Here is a 20,088-nt window from a genome sequence, read left to right on the forward strand (position 1 = left end):
GTTAGTTGTTTTGCCATTTGGTCAGAAATTTGATAATCACCGCGTTTATGATACGTTCCACTTTTACGTACACATGGCAATGCAAATTAAATGGCAGATGCCTTAAGATAAATTCAAGACACACGAAGTTTCTACTAGATATTCAAATTCAACAAGAAAGGTTCTTTTCATTTTTCTGATGATTTTTTTGTCATCTTAACTTCAAAACCGCTTGAAAACCTCGCGCCACTTGCTCAGCCAATCAAAGGTAAAACCAAAGCCAATCATGATTCGCTCACGCACGTTTTCCCGCGCTTCGTGCCTGAGACTTGTATATACTTCGAGTTTTGATTGGTTCACTGGATTGTCTGTGTCTCTTGTGATTGGCCAGAGTAATTACTTTGGTTTTGGTTTTTCTGCACTCAATTGAAAACTGCTCAATAAGAAAAGTTAACACAGGCAGTCATTGTGTCTTTTTGCAGGCGCTTTATCCCATTAACAGGCCTGCGCCGGCCAAAACCGGCCGCGGCGAGCGTTGGCATTTGTTGCACTTCTGACATCATCACCTTTACGCAATATTAAGCCATCACTTATACTTAATATCTGCAGAAGGAAAAGATCTTTCCAATGATACCCAAAGCACTGTGATTGGGTTAATTGAGCTCTAAATTCAAACGGAAATGCTTAGAAATTTGAGTGAAAATTCCCTCTTCCTCCCTTGGCTGCTCCATGGGAAGGATTTCCCGTCTTGTTGACGCTTTCTCGGGAATCTTTTAACTAAAAGCAGGCCCAGTGGACAACTGCAGCAAAAATATAAGACAAGATGAAAAGGAAAAAGCGAAGAAAATTAAAAAATAAAAACGGAAAGTCGAAAGAGGTGGCCCGTGGGTCCTCTCAAAATTGTGATTTGTGCGCATGCCCGAGCAAGATTGTCACAAAACGCGATGCTAGTAAAAGTAAGGCACGTTTATGATGCCGTTTTGAGAAAAAATGTAAACAATGTCTTAACAATTAGTGCAAAAAAGAACATCCTGGCGTCAATGGGTTAAGTACAATCTCGTCCCAGGAGGCCGCCATCGTTATAGTCCGAAAGCCCGCCAAAACACGGCCAAATCTGATTGGCTGTTAAAAACTTGTTCATTTCATCCATAATTTCCGACGCACGCGCACAATCGCACCAAAAACAGGATTCGTCCAGAGCCGTTGAGTTTCCTGACGGTGCCTCCTTTGTTAGTGCGCACACGTTCTGCGCATCACGCAACCCATCGATCACACGAGACGCGCATTCATTGCTCACTTGCAAATTGCGCGACCAAAAGTTATCCTATATTAACATAATGTTTCCGCAACGGTTCAAAAGTCTGAATTTTGAGAAAGAAAAACAAATCACTAATCATTCAATTTAGTATGTGATAAACAGTATTAAAAATAATTTATATTTCGACCCGCCTTACCGGCAAGACACTTAATGAAACGGTGATGCTACACATTAAAATGCCTAATAAGATTTGAGAAACTAAATAAACGCCATTCTAATTTCTCGAGAGGTTGAGGGCACACTCGCCCAAGGCTACGCCATGTCGATAACAGAATAACTTGCTGTATGTTCTTCTTGGGGGTACATAAACCTTTGGGGTACATCAACAGAGTTAGAAAGATAGGACCACAGTTTCGAACATGTTATGTGATTCAGGAATCAAAATGAAAAGATTGGGCGGACATGTACATTTGCAACAATTAACAATAGCAGCCAATATATAGGTCCGATATCGTGCAAATAAAACAATAAGTGCAAATGGAAGTGGGTATTTTTAGTTGTTAAACTTATACCACTTGAAAAGGCGGGCTATCTTTGCTGCGCACGCACGCATCGTAATTTGAGCAATAGAGAAAATTTTTGCGGAGAGCAGTTTTGGCGGGAATTATCTTTTGCGGTGTTTTGCGGACGTTGGGATTGGGAACGAAAATTGAACTGGCACAGCATTTCATGTCATGCATCATATATATTACGCACTCGAGAGAGAATGAGGCACTTTATTAGTAAGCTTCGTGATCAATAAGTAAACGATTGACTTTTGCCAAAGCTTGAAGTTTGGTCAAGGTATGTGTAATTTTTATCTAGAAAAAACCCTTCGTGATTATGTCATACAATGTTTCCTTTTCTACTTCCGGTGTAGAAACTTCAGTTCAAACAAAAACGTGTCAAGTTTTCATGTCAGGAAACGTTTTCGTGACTTATTTGACAAATACACCAGCATGTAATAATGGTTGCAGCAACAAAAACTATCGAAAAAAGTAACCAAACGAATATAACTTGTTTTCTTAGGCGCGCCATGTTGTCTTGTACTGCGACTTCTAATTAATTACTCATCAAATATTTTCCTTTGCTTTTCATCGGAAGCGAAGCCCAGCAGGATTGCATAAAAATGCCTTAAATAACCACACACCCGCTAAGGACAGCATAAAAACACCTGTTATCCTTTTAAAAATGTGTTAAGTACATTGTTTGATCCAAAAGTAACAAATTGCAGTTGTATTGAACGTTGGCTTGGGCAAGATAAAAGAAATGTTCAAAAATTATTATTTACAGCTCCAGGCTTTCTTTTCTCAAAGCAGTTCTAATTTGATTGACACCTCTTGAACACATTGTTAATGCGCTAAATGACTGGAAGATAACTTAAAGTATTTAATGCGCATACGGTCCGTTGTACGATGTCAGCCTCGTGCGAATCTCACTATATTGACCTGATACTTTTTTTAGAATATTTGAAAATGTTTGAAGTTCCCTCTCAAAAACGTTTAAGGGATTTTGAGTTTATCACGCCCCGTGTTAATATATCGCAATTAAAGGCCTGCTAATCAGGCGCAAAGAGCTTGCTGACTTCACGCTTCGCTGCGTTTGTAACAGACAAGCAGTGAATATGTATGAAGTTGCTTTACTTAGTCTTTAGTGCGTGTTGTATAACACTTTTCTATTGTCCCCTCGTTCTATTTGAGCGGACCAGCTTAATAATAGAGTAAGCAATAATTTAGTTGTCAACCAACATTTCCCTGTTAGTATCGCACTGTCAACGGACTTCACAGATCGTAGGCGACATTGTCACACTTGCACAAGGCTTAAGCTTGTTCACCGGTAACTTGGCATGGGGTTATGGCACCGGAATTTTCATTAGTTTACATTAGCGAGTAAACAGCGGAGAAAGGATACTAACTCGACATATTAATCACCTGCGCTTATTGTAAGAAGAACTCACATAGCGTGAAGCAAAGAGCATGTAAGTTTTGAAGCTGTATTTTATAGAACGTGCGTGTCTGTCTGTCCACTGCCTGTCACTAATTATGCGTTTTGTGTTTGACAGATACAATGTGGATTGTACTTCTGTGGACAGCTTTACTTGGACTGATTAGTCAGTGTGCCACGCAATCGTTCCAGGTTTGTACGAGTTAGTTTTTAAGGTGTTTAGCAGGTTTTTTTCATTACAGAAAGACGTAAAGTTACAAGATGTCATTCATTGCCCACGGTGACCAATAAACCGATTAACGTCTTGAGTTCATCTTGTGCTCAATCAGCCCGTACTAGGACACGTCTTAAATACAAATCGACAACAAAATGGCTTAAACCACAAAAGTGTTCACAACAAGCCATGGCTTGAACACAGCACGTAGTGGAAGATGCAATCATCTGTGAACAGAGAGGCATTGAAAGAAGTAAACTCTAAACACTGCCCCGAGAGTTCAACGCCGTTTTATTTTTAGATGTCTCGCGAACAAAAGTTAAGAACCATCCAAATTTATCTCGATAAGATCTCGAGATCACCATAACGTTAGCAATTTACAGCTCATTAATGTGCTAATTTCAACTCACATGGAACGCTCTTTAGATAATACACAAGATATAATAGCTTGCTACTTGGATCGGATATTATGTTTTAAACTGTGCATTTTGATATTGGACTGCGACGATTTGAGCATTGTTAACAATTTTGAACTAGTGTGGTTACGATGTGTGTTGCAGCGATCGAATAAACAAGTTAAACGGCCAAGTTCTCTTCGAATTTCAGTTTAATGATATGTGCTGGTTTGCCTTCCAGTGCTTTCGTTTCTAACCACAGCCCACCACATTTCTCAGAAGTGGGGGCGAGTTGATTAACGTCAAACTAATTTAAACCCAATACGACACCATTAGATGTAAACAGAAATGTCAGAACTGATCTCCTCGGTGATAAATTAGCCTAACTTCAATTACTCTCTCAGTCTTTTCAATGTAGACGCCAAATCTTGTAATGAAGTTAATTATAGTTATTTGATCAGCACGTTTTAGCCCCTCTTTTTGCCAAAGACATTTATAAAAAATTGACAAACTTTTCTTAGCGTTCCACTTGGGTAAAGCAAAACAAAAATGTACTGCTCAGAAGCTTCCATTTGAACGGTCACACTTTAGGTTTTCTTTCACAGAAAACCATATTGTATAACTTAAGCTGTGACAAAGGCGCGCATTTAAAGTTTCAACGTGAAGCTAACCGTCAATGTGTTTCAACACGCAATACATTTAGACCTCAAATCATCTTGTGTTCATCCGAATAGCCTTTTCACTTTTGTTACTCTGAACGAATCATAAGTTGCAATAAATTTTGCAAGAGTTTGGATTTTCGTGTTAGGGGATCTATTTATAACGAGTACTAGCGTCTTAAAACTGATAAACAATTAACGACGTTTATATGTGACATCGTAACATCATAATCAAGTTCAAAAGAGATTTAAGGATCACATGAAAACGCCATGCACGGCACTTCTATAAGCGTTTCTTTCACCTTCGTCTTCACGTTGTACAAGAAACTGCTTTCATAAAATCATTCGACGATGGCAGTTGTGTGAAGCGGCTTTAGTAACATTTGATTATGTTGCCTCTGTAGAAGACACTTCTTAGTGAAGAAACAATTTTATGTGGATGTGTTCTAAAAAGAGCATCTTACCAACTTCTCAAAATCATGCGCCATGAATTACTTTAGCCAATTCATTTTGCAATACGAAATTATTGCCTTAATAAGTACTTGAAAACCGTATATAACTGGTTACTTGACAACCTTAAAAAGGATTTATTTTAAGACAGAACCAATTACATGGTCAGCTCGCTTGTAATCATGAAACTGAGAAAACAAAACATGATTTTATGACTAAGGTCTGCTTAGAGCTGCCAGTAATATGTTACCCATTATTTCTTTGTGAGATTGATTTAAGTGTATAAGCCACTTTTTGTATTAACGATTTCTAGCGATAATTGATTCAAAGACGTGATTGTGCCTCGATTTTCTTTTTTGTCTCCATATTCATCACCATACACAATCAACAAACATCAAGTAAGGGACCTTTGAAATCGGGCAAAACATTCTTCGAAATAGCTAAACAAAACCCGTGATTTTGTCATAACAGTTTTACGCGAATAGCTAAATACTATGCAAGGTAGTCTAAGCTGGTAGACCTTCATGCCTGATAAGCGCAGTTAATCTCATTATTTGAACAAATAGACTAAGAATTTGAGCGCGGGAGCCCAAATCTAGAAATGAATGCATACAATGTTCCTTACTAATTAACATTCATTTCCTTTAACTATGCGTTAATTCGGAGAATTTGTTGAAAAGTCGCCATAATAGTCACGTCGACGATAAACTTCTATATTCTCACCAAATGTCTCCATCACGACACCCCAAAATTGTAGCGAAAAATTTAATGTACTTAACTATGTATCTTTGCTTCTGGTGGTCTGGGTTACAGGGTGATCGCTGGGGACCCTGGAGTGACTGGACACCCTGTACTCAATCATGTGGCGGAGGTACAACATCCAGAACGAGGCAGTGTTTGCCTTTGTCCAGGTTGGTTCTTCATTGAGTTGTTTAAGAACAAATTTAAACCGGTGTGTTTATTATCTTAAGATTAGTGGCGCAGCCAGTAAAACTGAGCACTATTATGTGGACTAAGATCCACTCGTTTTCCTGGTACAACAAAAAGCGTTTTAGCGCTAATTCGTTTAGAGGCTTCTATCTATCAGGTCGTGTTCTATTGAGATAAACTGTTTTCGGGTTTTGGGCTAGTAAGGGTCTTTAACTTGTTGGTTTAGTTGATAATCTCTTTACAACAGGCATCAAGCTTGGAGGAAAGGGTTGATGTGATGAACTCTTCCTTCAAAAGCCTTCCAGAGCGTACTTCCAATCCTTTCAACTGAACCACCAAAAATGACTCGAAAAGTGTCCTGTTGGGACATTTCAACTAAAACCTGTAGTCATGGTCTGACATGGTTTCAATAAAACAAGACCTAACTGTAACAAAAACAATGCGAAAACATTAATTCAGTGATACCCATCGCCGGCGGTATTGGGGATGTGTCGACTTACAATAAAACGTTTTCATTCGATCCCCAGGAGTAGCAGCCTACCCAGGTACATACTAAAAGTGTACAAACAATATGGCCACAACAAAGGAAACTGCCATGGAACAGATACTCAATACGACACTTGTAACATGCAGGTAAGTTCTGTTTGTGACCAGGAGAAGAGAGGAGGGCAGAAGGTGCCAGTGTCTAGTATATCAACTGGGACAAACTTACAGTATTTGAGAACGCGCTACAAAACTACCGAGATCTCTCTGTATGTAAAGTTAACACGAGAAATGACGGAGGGTGATTAGATGTCTACAACCTTAGTCAAAAGTAGTTGACACATTGGCTTCGCCTCGGAGTTTCTATGGCAAATTTACCATTAATTTTTAATTGTCATCGCACTCCGCTAAAATACCCCCTCTACCCCATCCAATTATATGATTGTAGCAAAGGGCTTCCAAAAACAAACCTCAATATTGATAGGAGGAAGGGGGTGGAAAAAGGGGGGCGAAAGGGTGAAGTTGGACCAAATAACAATAAAGTGAGGCCTAAAATGACAATGTGCGATGATGTGTCAACACTTTTGTCACTTATTGTGGCTTTTCTGGTTGTAGCTAACATGGGTCAGAATTTTAATCTAAAGTGATAAGAACATGACGATTTTTTTCAACAGATGTATACATTTTATCCGTAATTGTAATAAACGGCAAAATCCAGGTATTGAACAAGGAATACTGAACAACTAGCCTGCGTAGCAGGCGCCGTACGTAACAATGACGAACGTCTGAGAGACTTATTACAGAGGTCGAGAAATTTTGGTGTAGAAACTTTGTTGGTAGCTAAATTATAGTAAAATAAGTGTTCTACTCGTTCGCCAACGCAGCAAAAATTTATTTAGAAGAGCTAATCTCGACAATCTCCCATTCCATTTCGTTTCTACGATTACCAAACCGAAACACACGAGCAAACTTATTGGGCATCAAGTATCATATGTTGGTTTACTTGAAATTAAATTAATTCTTTAGTGTGTTAAGAAACCAGTTCAACTATGTCCGTGGACATCTATTTTAATCAGACTATTTATCACCGTCTCCCCCGTCGCGCCCAGAGGCGGTTAGGGTGGATCCTTAATGGACTGTTGAAGTAAATATTCAAAGCAAGCACGCTAATTTCGAACCACACACAACTTATGAACTAAACAATCATATAGTTTTAAAAAATTGACGTCGTATAATTGTTCAAGAAACCATGCATTCGCAAGCTATGTTGACTTTCTCATGAGTAAGTTCTTCAGCAGCAAGATTGCAGACAGGCACTTTTCTGATATTGTTGAAAAACATTAGCCAATGAACGTGAGAGAAATTACATCGTCATTACCGCGAGCGTTTTGATTGGTGAATATTACTGACTTTTTCTAATAAACCACGTGACAATTGAGCCACTTAAGAAGTTAGAGAACAATCATTGCCTTCTTCCAACATCCCTGACGTGGCTTGAGAGGTCTTTTACTTGAACAAATGCCTCACACGAGTACGAAGAAGAATTAATAAACCTAATTGGCAAGGTTACTACTTTAACAGCCAATTTAATCCACGTCTGAAATTCTCGTTACGATAAAAAACCCGACTGGTCAATAACTAATTATCTTCTTAGCAACATTGACCTCAATAGACTCTTATTGCGGTTTTGCCTTTTAGCGCGTTTTTGTTATTTATCTCCGTGCTTTCTTTTCAGTGGGAGGTCATGCAGTTTGATTATCGCCTTCGCGCTCCGCCTTCTGGTGCCCTCCTTAGATTTTAAGCTGTGCAGTGAAACAACAATTAATGGCGTCTTTTTAAGTCCGAAAGCATAACGGATAAGAGCATAATTTTTACCTAAATACGCCTCATTTCATCGCATAACTTTGTGTTCAATTCATCGTGTTGGCCGCCAAGCGTACATGGTGGCAATTCGCACTCCTTTCATCTCTGGAACAAATATGGTTTGATAATGCTTGGGGTCACAACTCTGTCGAACTTTCTATTTTTGTCGGGCTGGCAAACGCTCCAACTGGCAGACTGGGTAAACAGCATTGTCATATCTGTACCTGCCACCTTGAAGAGTATTACTGGGGTTACATTAGAATGCAGGCTGTGAGTCTTCAAGCGTGGACTGCTAAAGGCAATACGCAATCATAGCAATGGCAAATGTAAATCCAGGATTATTAATGATCGTACTGCTGAGTGCAGTTGGGTGCAGAGCGCAAGATGTTCAGGAAACCTTACAACTTAGACGGAATTTAAGAAAGCTCATTGAAGCAGAGCTAAATAATCTTGACAGCGATTTAAATTCGTCGTTGGGTGACCACTACGTTAAGACATTGCAAGAATTGAACATATCCAACTTCCAAAGGAATCCCTATTCCGTCAACATAACTGCTCAACTTTTCTTTCCTCCTCAATGTGAAGTAGGTATCAGTTGAACTTTTCAAGTCTTTCACAGTTTCTTTTAAAACTCTTCTTCTACGTGATGTGTGCCTAATTCTGCTAATTGTAAAATTTAGTCGCCTTTACTAATATCCCTTAAAGGTTAAGTGATAACGATTTGCTCATGCTTACATCTGGCCTTAAAATGAAGTATTTCTTTATAGTTTCTTGAGTCAAAAATCGTTGCATTTCAACTGTTTTGTTTACCATAACATGCAAAAAATGCTAACAGAGTTTACATCTAACTTAATTGGTACCTGATTAGAATGTTATGTTATTGATGAGGTATGTTCTCGAAAATAATGTCAACAACAAAGGTATATAACGAAGGATGAAAGAGAGTTTGTCTTTATCCACTAAGATGTTAGTCGCTCATTTTATTTCCTAAAAAAAGACAGTTTTGTCTACCTTAGCGACATTGGACTGTTCAGAGAATTTCCATCATATCTCATGTATTGGTCTGATTAAACTATTCTAAAGCTTGAAATCATTAGGCATCGCAACAGCTTTAGTCAGTTTCCGTCCTCATAAAGCTAGTAATTCATCATTGTTGAATATTATTTTGTTGAAAAAAGGCGGACACTCAATAGTCAGAAAACAAAACATATGAATATTTGTAAAACTACCACTTCAGTGTGATCAGTTGTAGGATAAACATTGATCCATGTTGACGTGGAGAGGCGAAACTTTCAATGACCGAGTCACGTTCTTTAAACACCCTTTGTTCGATTAAGCTGTTTGCCACGTGACGATTTATACTATCAGTCACAATCATCCTTCAGTTTCCGATATTTCACTTACCAAAATGATGCCTTTCTTTTTGTTTTACACTTTAAGGAGTCTCCTAGATCGACCTAGAACTTAAACGTTCACAAAAAGCATGATCTTACTACGTACCATTTTTCGCGAAACTTTATGTGACATACAGACCCTGAGAGCCTTGTTCAATTCTCCAACTGATACTCAGTTTTAATGCTCGTTTTGCCATGCATTGCAAACTATGGTCACAAAATTAGTTCTTATCTACAGTCTACCTTCATCACCTTTATCTATCTACCTTCATTAGTTTTGATCAAGATGTTTTGATCATCTTTCGACATTCTTCCGACAATCATATGTGTCTCAGCTGGATTCTCTTCAGTTTTGTTAAATTAACTTACATTTGACTTATTTCTAAAATGTCATATGCTTCAAATCAGGTGCCACAATTGACAACGTGCGTAGCGTTTGCTTGTGTCCAATATTCATGGAATTCTCCACGATGGGATTAAATTCCAAGGTTAAGAACAAACAAAAACGTTTACTCAAAAAGCAGAGACGATTCTCGGTAATATCTTTTTAGTGCTATTGATTCCTTTATCTATCGTGTTTTTTCTCGTTTACAGAAATGTTACAAGCCACCCGTGATGACGCGGCAACGTGCTATCGAGGCCAGAGCGGAACAGTGCAGCAAATTTGACAACACATCCTTCAATGGGTACTTCTTTACTTGGGTCCCTTACTTGAGAGGTGAGAACAAAACGTCCAACTTTTCTCACTGTTCTCGCAATCTACCTTAAAATGTATGATGAATAGAAATTACAATGACTAAAGTTTTCACTTCCTATAAAGGACCAAAATGAAACCATTGGGAATAAAAAATAAAACAGTTCTTTGAATCTTACTTCATTAAGTCAATCAGAAAAGATGAAGGACGTTTCTCGTCCGAAGCTTGCAAAGAGCTTTCACGGCCTCGATCACCAAGACTTTGTAACACCCTTTAGAACTCTGTGCAGGTTATCCACTTTCTCGTGTTCTATGATTATTACAGTCTGTAAGTAGGGACGTCTTGACTTCAAATACTTACAGATAGACTAAACGTACTGCCGAACGTTTTTGTGGTTAGAGTATTGACATAATCAATCCATTTCGGCTTCATAAAGCTACAGAAAAGTTTGCAAAAGAATGAAATGATTATGCTGGGACTTTTTGTTTTCAAATATAGTGAAGGATAGCGATGAATGCGAGCTGAACTGTCTGGCTAAAGGACACAAGTTCTTTCTTCGCCTTTCACCTAAAGTAAAAGACGGAACCCCTTGTCTTAGTGATCTAAAGAAAGTCTGCATCGATGGAACATGCAAGGTATGCATTAACCGGAAACTCGTGTTAATTAAGTACAGTAGATCGGCTAACTAACTAATATAAAAAAATAGTGAAGCAGATTTTAAGGGGCGCTTCATTGTACTTACGTTGTCAATCCAAATTTGTTACTGTAATGATGTTGGATACATCGGAAACATGGGTTTCTGATACAATCAACAACTAACGTTGACACAATAATAAAGGCCTTCTTCAACAAATCCCAGGACGAAAATGGGTGATGACTTGCCAGCCATTTCCATGCAATGAGAATCTTGAAACCTCTTTAAAAAACGTCTAGCATAAAGTTTACTGTACAGTACTTAACTGAAATAATATATCAACTTACCCCGTGGTTTTATATTTTAGGACCTGCCCTCAGAATGTAAAGATGGCGGCTGTTTTGGTCAGAAGCCTGCGACACCAACGCAAAGGCGGTCTGGTGTTTTCACGTCAAGAGACGTTTCTAGAGGACATCTGAGTAAGTTTGCTTTCCAGTGATATTTTTTTCCCCCATTAGATCACTTGGTTCCCTTGCGTTTTACACTAACTGGTCCCACGTAGCTAACCAAAGGCCGGCACCACTCCAATTCTCTCTCGTTGTTCATAAAACACGCATATTTCTACGACATTATTCCTGTTATCACCGTAAGGGGCGACAATAATAACTCTACGTCAGTTGTTATAGCAACGAGTAGGCCGGTAGAAGGTTCTGTGAGGGGAGTGTTGTTGGTGATGGTGGTGGTGGAGGGGGGAGAGTGGTGGAGTGGAGTGGAGTGGTGAGAGTGGTGTGGTGGTGATGGTGATGGAGTTGGAGTGGTAGTGGATAGTGGTGGTGGAGTTGGAGTGATCGGTGGTGGTAGGGTGGTGTTGGAGGGATCGGACTGGATTATCGTATTAAAAATTGTCAACTCAGGATACTTTTTGCTTTTAGACAACTTTTTCTTGGGTCCTCACAGTAATAAAGCGTGTTTTACAGTATATATGTGTAAATATTCATACGTTGTTTTATCAGTCTTAGGGTATAACCCTGTGATCACAATCCCTGCTGGTGCCACTAATATTAACGTCACAGAGATCCGCAGAAGCAAGAATTACTTAGGTGAGTTTTCCTGTAGCAAACAAAGCCTTTTCAAAGTTGCTTAATATTTGACCATAAATAAGACTAATGGAATAAAACTAGTTTAAGAATAGTGTATATTAAATAGATGACTATATGGTCCTATGAGTAGAGTTCCAGCTTCTTTTATTTAGCATTTTTTTGTTTGTTTCTTTAAAACTGCAAAAAATCTTTGACATCAGTGTAGTGCAACAATGATTCAAAGTTATAGATGGAAAGGAAAAACTAGAAATTAGCGCACTGTCGCTCTTACTGATTCTTAGTGGCATGAGCCTTGACTTAATTGAATGTGTCCATTATTTCAACAACAATATTTGACTCTTAGAATATAGAGGTAGAAAAAGCCACAAACACAGGCGAAATTTCGTAACGCAATGTTAACAATAACGAGACCAACTTTTTCCGGGTTGGCACCAAACTCATCATTAGTTTCGCCTTTTCGTCTAAAAATACACTTAAAACAGTTGTTGTGTCACAGACGAAATATTTTCACACCAAGAAATAATGAATCTCGGGTAACATTGTTTTCAGCTCTGAAGTCCCATGATTCAAACAAGTACTACATCAATGGAAACTGGGTTATCGATTTACCTAAGGGCTATGACGTGGCTGATACGACCGTATATTACACAAGGCCTCGTAGAAACAAGGGAGAAAATGAGGCTTTTATCGCCGCTGGACCAACTTCTGAAGATCTTGATGTTATGGTGAGAAGAAATAATATTGAAACAAATGTTGCAACTACACTTCTTGATGTGACTTTTGGTGACATTACACCAAACAAGAAGACTTAGATTCTTACATTTATTGAAAACAAAATTTGCAACAATTCTTCTGTTCGATTTTTGGTGACATTACGCCAAGCAGGAAGACTGAAATTCTAGCAGTTTTATTTTGGAACTCTTTGTTTTTTACAAAAGATATTACGTGGTGCAGGAATGGAAAAGCTAGAGTGTATAGACAGTTCGAAAGTATTCGTTTGTGCTACAACTCAGTGGAGAGAACTGAGCAGGATTAAATAGCTATAAGCCCTGTTATTATAACTTAGTTAAAAGCGTCTATTGGCAAGCCCGCAATATGATGGGCAGGCATCGTCAATGACAGAAGCCAACTTTCGTGAGACAGGCACGTAGAGAAAAAATCTTGTAGGCGGAAAGAAAGCTGCTTATTAAATTTTTTTTAATGTGTCGATGTAGCTAAACGTCAGTTGAACTGGATAAGTGCAGCTTAGTTAAGAGCGGTGCTCGTTATCTCTATGGACATTAACATAGTTGACCCGGGGCATCCCTCGATAGCCTACAGAATCCTCAAGTTACTAGTCTAATTGTTAAATTATAAAGTGTTTATTTCTCTCTTCTGTTTTTACAGTTGCTTTATCAAGACGACGAGCCTAGAATCATGTATTCGTACCTTATTCCGAAAGAGTACCCAATAACACAGAATCGAAAAAACAACAGCAGCCAGCAGAGCCTGCCAGCTTTCGTCAGAGAGGCGTCCAGTCACAGCCTACCCCACCACCACCCAACCGAAATTCTTACGCTTGGAAACTTACAGGGTTTACACAGTGCACCCACTCGTGTGCAGGAGGTACGTACGTTAATAAATGTAATTTACCCCACGAAGAGCCAGGAGCTCGACAGCGGTACGGCACCAAGATCGAAGGAATGGAGCTGGGTGGAGGGAGGAAAAGGGAGAGAGAAAAACCCGGAGAGGACGAAAACCAACACCAAACTCAACCCACATATGGCACTGGGCGGAACGAGCCCGGGCCACTTGGGGGAGGCGAGCGCGACACCCCTGCTCCCCAAAAAAATGATTTAATTAATTCATACAGACATTTATCGGTCTCTATTGCGCTAACAAATAATAAAGTTGAAGTAAAAATTAAAAGAGCATTGACTCTTCTCAGTAAATCTACACTGTCAGGTGATTTTCCTAGATAACATTTACAAAGTATGACACTTGTTTCTTAACTTTCATCAGCCAAGATTATGTTCTTTACCGTTTCACATTGTGTTGGAATCGGATTTAAAGACTATCTAATATATATCCAACAACAAAGAAGGGAGGTTTAGATTTTTTGTGGCGTCTCAGTACTTTTGTCAAAGACTTGATGTCTCTTGGCACTGTTGTGTGAAGATTCCGTTCTTAAGTCAACCCTTGGCAGTTCTCTTCTGAAAAACTTCAAAATGAGGGACATTAATGCAACAACGAAATTCTTGTTTCCCAACAGGCGTTCAAAAAACGGTGTATCAGTGTGTTACATCAGCTGACAACTCAGTTGTTGAAGAGGCAATGTGTCAGTGGAACCTTAAACCAGCGCAACGGCAGAGAGTTTGTAACCTGCAACCATGCCCACCAAGGTAAACTAAAAATCACATCATTAGATTCAATATTTTATTTTCTATTTGCTAGTGAAGGCTGCTCTTGCTAAGGCAAAGGAATTCGCAGATAGGTTTGCAGATAGGAGAAACAGTTATTCGCCAAGAATAGAGTGGAATCTAGGAAACAATCGAGATGACATTCATTTTCAGACTTCTTCTGGCTTCCTTTACACTGTAGAAACCACGAAAATTGTCATGTAACAATATGCACATCACCCCAAAAATATATCGAACGGTTCTGTTTACTTATTTTAACTGAATGTTTGTACGTTTACTCGTTCCCTTGGTTGAATAACAGAAGCCTCGAGCCTTCTTGGTGAAGATTTTTACCATCGTCCGTGCATGGACTGATTTGTTTACATTTTCAATACAGGTGGGAGCCAGGACAGTGGGGTCAGTGCTCAAAAACATGTGGAGCTGGTATGCAGATCAGAAGTCTCCTGTGTAAACAGCTTGTTGATAATAATGGTGCAAGGCAACAGCAGATGTTACCGATCAGCTACTGTCGACAATGGGAGAGACCTGCACCAAGCCGCAACTGTAACTTGCAGCAATGCCCTCCTCCAGCAAACTGGACAGTGGGAGAATGGAGCAAGGTACATCAATTGAAAGCGAACCCTAGTTGAGCATTTATTGGAACAAATCGTTATACTAAGAAAAGCCTCTGATTTATTCCATTAGGTGCCTGCTTTAGCAACTCGTTGACGTTCGATCGTTAGCTCTCTTCGCTAGCACAAAGCCACTTGCCGGCTGACGCAACAGAGCAGTTTTTCTTTGAACTTACACCCGATCCATCTAATTTTACTGACGGTTTTTTTGGCTTTTCAGTGCTCCGTTACATGTGAACGAGGAGTCAAGCAGAGGGTCATTAGTTGTGTAGACACAAGGAATACCTCAGTTAACGAAAGCTTCTGTAAACACAGAACAAAGCCACCAATGACTGAACCATGTTTTGCTGGTTCCTGCAAGGCTGACTGGGTTGTAAGCCACAAGTGGTCACAAGTGAGTGTTTGTATTAAAACAAAAAACAAATCGTGAAGTGATTGCTATGCTAAGACGACTGCATATCAGCAACCAGACTTAGTCTCGTCACTTTTTCCCCTTATTAAGAGTGCGTTCCTTTGGGATGATCGGATCAGGATCAATGATCCGAGATCACTCGGGTAATGGTGCATTCAAAGGTACCGATGGACCGGTGTCAAGAGCAGATTCATTGGTTCCTTTTGTGCATCATGATTTGAGTGATCTTATCGGATCATTGATCCTGATCCGGATCATACCAAAGGAACGAACCCCTAGCTCAGTCGAACCTTCTGTAAATTGGCACCCTTGGGTCTTTCCTTTCCGTTTGGCCCACTTAGTCTATTCTGCCCATTCAGTCCATTAAACTAGTCAACGATACATTGGTTCTGCACATTCTTTTCATCATCCATTCGCATGTGCACATCTTTTGAACCGCCCATTAACCCGTTGTCAACTCAATCCATTCTTTCCCTTCGTTTTACTTAGTTCAGCCTGCTAACTCCAAATTACTTCTCTTTACACACAGTGTTCAGTGCCTTGTGGTAGAGGACAACAAAGTCGACAAGTATTCTGTGGAAGAAAAGGAGGTGATGCCCTTCAGTCAGACAAATGTTCCCATGTCAAGAAACCAAGCTCCACCAGGCCATGTAACAATGGAAAATGTCAGGCAGTCTGGGTAGCATCAGAGTGGAGCAAGGTTAAAACAGTAACCATTGGTTGACAATGATGAACATATTATTTTGGTGTTTTTTTTGTTTTTGCTTTACTTATCAGTATCAAACAAGGCAAGTTAATCTGTCGAGAGGTCAGCAATAACGTTATTTTAAAGTATTCAGACAGTGAGTGCGCGATGCAGTCGTTGCGTCACATAGCCCACAAATGACCACTGCTCACCACTAGAGTTCTCAGTAGCTCAGTGGTTAGAGCTTCCGACTAGTGTACGGAAGGTCGTGGGTTCAAATCCCATCTGTTCATATTCTCCACACATCATTCCATAATTATTATTATTAAAGTATTCAATGTTGTATTCAAAAGCCACTTGGTGAACTTTATCGTTTCTTTCGGTACCGAATCGAAAAAAAGTGTAACTTTTGCAGTTGTGCATGGTGGAACCGGAGGAAACACGTTTTAGTTCAGTCAATCAAGCTTTTGTACATGACGATGAAACACAAATTTGAACTCCTAAACCAGTGCACACCTTAACGCTGTTTTACATTCACCTTACAGTGTTCAGTTGAGTGTGGAACAGGGACTCAATTCAGAACGGTGTTCTGTGCAGGGGAGGTTGGTGGCATGTACCAGGAATTTCCAGACGAGTCTTGTCCACGCAACTCTAAGCCAACAACAGTTCAATCGTGTGGAAACAACTCATGTGCGCCACAGTGGTTCACTACAAAGTGGGGAAAGGTACACTTCAACTGTTTAATCTCTGTGTTTTCTTTATAAGTGTCCTTTAGTTCTGAATATGTTTGCCAGTTAAAAGCATTTGGCGCACGGCCCCAAACCGAAAAATACACCCTATTCAAGGGAAGGAGAAGCGTTCCGTGACGACCCAAAAGCGGCAACCGCGCACGGCCAAACACAAATCTTTATAAAATCGTTACTAATACGAACGGGATCAGTTTTAAGATGCCTTTTTCGTTTATCTGGGCGTTAAAAGCTGAAGAAAAGGACCCATCTAAGGATCACACCAGGAACAAAATGCCAAAAGGACCAAAAATGATACCCTATTTAAGGACCGAAAACCTCAAAAAACCATACCCTAACGGGCGGCACATACTTATATAGCCCATATATGGGAGTACCCCCCCCCCCCCCCGGGACAATTTCCCATGACAAAAAGAAGAGATGCATCTTCAGCTACTACTACCTATCTACAAAATGTACGCGTAACTTCCAAACCCCGCGGCGGAGGAAGAAGCGATTTAGGAAATAAAAATATTAAGTTGGCAAAGACAAAAATAGAGTAACAATAAATACAAGCGAAAAATGACTAAGCCCAAGCTAAGGAGGAGCAGCGCCTGTCTGCATCACTACAGGGCAAGGTAGAGTCCCATTCTGTTACTATGTTTCCGGAAGGTAGACAATTTAAGGCACCGCCGCTGGAAAGGAAGCATTACAAAGTATCATCTCCTTGCAACTTCTGAGATAAATATAAAGTGTGGAGGTTTCATGTATACATACACATGTACATACTTCGCACCTTCCTGACAAAGCAGTGTGCATAAGTCGTGCTCGCATCTTTGATATACACTGTGGGAGTACCCCACTAAGGAAGATCCGACATAATCCACGAACAACATCTTCACGGTAATCGGTGTCAAAAGTAATCAGTGGTGACGTTTCTTTTAGTGTATCATAAAAGTTCTCTTGAAGAGAATTCAAAGATTCTTTTTACAAGTGAAATTTGATTGGCCAAAATGCAAATGTTTTCTTTTTGGACCGTCATTTCAGCATATTTTACGTGATGGCCAATTACATGTACATGTAGAAGTTTAACGTGCTACAGTACGACATATTTTAAACTTGTACTTCCATCCATCTTTTTCAGTGTTCCAGATCATGTGGTGGCGGTACCCAGACACGAGACGTTATGTGCCTGGACCGAAATGGGCAAGTGTCTAAAGAGTGCCACTCCAAGAACAAACCATATCACTATCAACGCTGTAGTAACACGCCTTGCCCTACATCAACTGCACAAGTAAAAGGACAACAGAACTGTAGAGACTCTTACAGCGGCAATGTGTGCATGTATGTTATACAAGCCAACTTCTGCCAGTTTTCACATTACCGAAGAATGTGTTGCAACAGTTGTGCAAGAAGGCACTGAAATGGACAAAGTGGATTGACTTGTGTCTGCAAAGCATCTACTTGGCATGTACATGTACATTTCAAATGATTGGTTATTTGTACATCTGTGAAGCAGATTGACTATAGAGAGGAGAATCGATAACAGAGCGATATATACACAGAAGCTTATGAAAGAGAAAAAAGCTCTAAAAGATCATTTGAACATTGTTACCATGAAAAAAAGAACTAAACAGTGCTGTCTTTACAGCCGAGACTTCAAGCCATTATATTATCCAGCCACAGCCCAATATACTGCAATAATCAGCCTTCACACAGAAGGGAACAACCTATTATATATTCCTACGAAACCAATAGGTCATTGCAAAAGACTTTTAAGCAAGGTCATGAGGAGCCAACCAAGTGAAAGACACTACCATACAACCCGATCAAGCTCAGCAAACAAGATATTTATTATTTGGAAGAAAAAAATTTAGCCAAACTCTTTTCTGACTTTATTTTTAAAACAAGTTCTGCAAAATGTAGGCTTGCTTGCGGTCGTTCTTCCTTTTATGGACTAAATGTTCCATTAATTTGCAGAACACGTTAATCCGTCTTCTCATCGAGGTAAAACAGGTTTTTTTTTTTTTTTCAACCAAAAACGCTATGTTGCATCCTAAGGTTTGTTAGTTTGTCATTGGTTTGGTTTTCAATGCAAGAGATACATGAACGGCAGTAATAATAACTTGGTTGGAACTTCCCAATTATAAAAAGTTTCAGCGTCTTGATGAAAGTTGAACGTGGTTTTACCGAGCACCCTGTCCCCACAGACCTCTGCCAAGTAATGATTTATAACTTATTAACCACCAACACAACGTATATATCTAGTTCTATGTAAAAATGACAGTGTCCTAAAATGTCTGTGCCTGTTTTCACTTTTAAGGTACAGTATACACTGAAGACGTACATGTTCTTTGCACCACAGCAGAGCTGTTAAAAAAGCTCTCTCTTGAAATGATTTACAAATAAAATGAAACTCCAGTAAGAAATTGTCTCATATAGAATATAAGTTTACATGTAGCGCATACAACCGTCTCTCATCGATGCGATGAGGAGAGGCGCATTTGCATTTGATGAAAACTTTAAAATAAAATGCAAAACAAGGACACAAACAGAAACTTCAACAAGATTTTGAGCCCATCCACAGTAAGAAAATGTCTCACAGATGTAGAATGTTAGTTTACATGTAGAGGCTAGCCAGTGGATACAGCCGCCTGTATTTGCAGGCTATGTAGAGGTTGTCTCCTTAAAACAGCGTATGTATATATGTCTGAATTTATCAAAACCAGGTCAAGGAAATTTCACCGTTTTAAGCGCAAATCGCTGTAAACGCGTTTCCGCCAGAAACATCTCCAAACCGATGATATAAAAACTAAAGGGAATGTCAGTCCTCTCTCCCTCTCTCCTACCTTCAGCGTGTTTCTTTTCCCCTCTGTGGCCTAAGCCACGCGGAAACGTACTTGTCAAGAATACTGACGTCACTCTTGACCCGGTTGATAAATTCAGACATATATGCAGTTCTATCTATTAAATAGTAAAAAAGAAGAGAAAGAAGTACAGAAACAAAACTGAGCAAGAGATAGTGTACATGTACATGTACTGTATACTCAATCAGTTTATTCTTATGGTTTATTTTGAGAAACAGAAAGGGTTTTCAGTTCAATTCTGGTCAGATGTGGAAAATTAACAATAGATTCATATTACAATACATGAACTGTAGGTCGTTTTAAGTTCTTTTAAACAAGTTGTAGTCATTATATTAGTTTTATTCCATTAAAG

At 39.4% G+C, this 20,088-nt stretch overlaps 1 protein-coding gene across 1 annotated transcript; it reads left to right on the forward strand.

Annotated features, from left to right (window-relative positions):
• Positions 1-2,935: 2,935 nt before the first annotated feature.
• LOC144657197 (thrombospondin type-1 domain-containing protein 4-like) lies at positions 2,936-19,298 on the forward strand. The gene is given in 17 exon segments (XM_078517515.1): positions 2,936-3,254; positions 3,339-3,412; positions 5,752-5,849; positions 6,396-6,501; positions 10,203-10,326; positions 10,802-10,938; positions 11,305-11,416; positions 11,951-12,037; positions 12,587-12,762; positions 13,424-13,483; positions 13,486-13,642; positions 14,289-14,418; positions 14,813-15,035; positions 15,268-15,441; positions 15,989-16,159; positions 16,690-16,869; positions 18,014-19,298. Coding segments are annotated over 16 exon segments (2,283 nt in total). The 5' UTR covers positions 2,936-3,254; positions 3,339-3,343; the 3' UTR covers positions 18,293-19,298.
• Positions 19,299-20,088: the final 790 nt, after the last annotated feature.

The sequence above is a fragment of the Oculina patagonica genome, chromosome 1, assembly GCF_052425735.1.
Source record: "Oculina patagonica isolate OP01 chromosome 1, crgOcupat, whole genome shotgun sequence".
In the NCBI taxonomy this organism is placed as follows: domain Eukaryota; kingdom Metazoa; phylum Cnidaria; class Anthozoa; order Scleractinia; family Oculinidae; genus Oculina; species Oculina patagonica.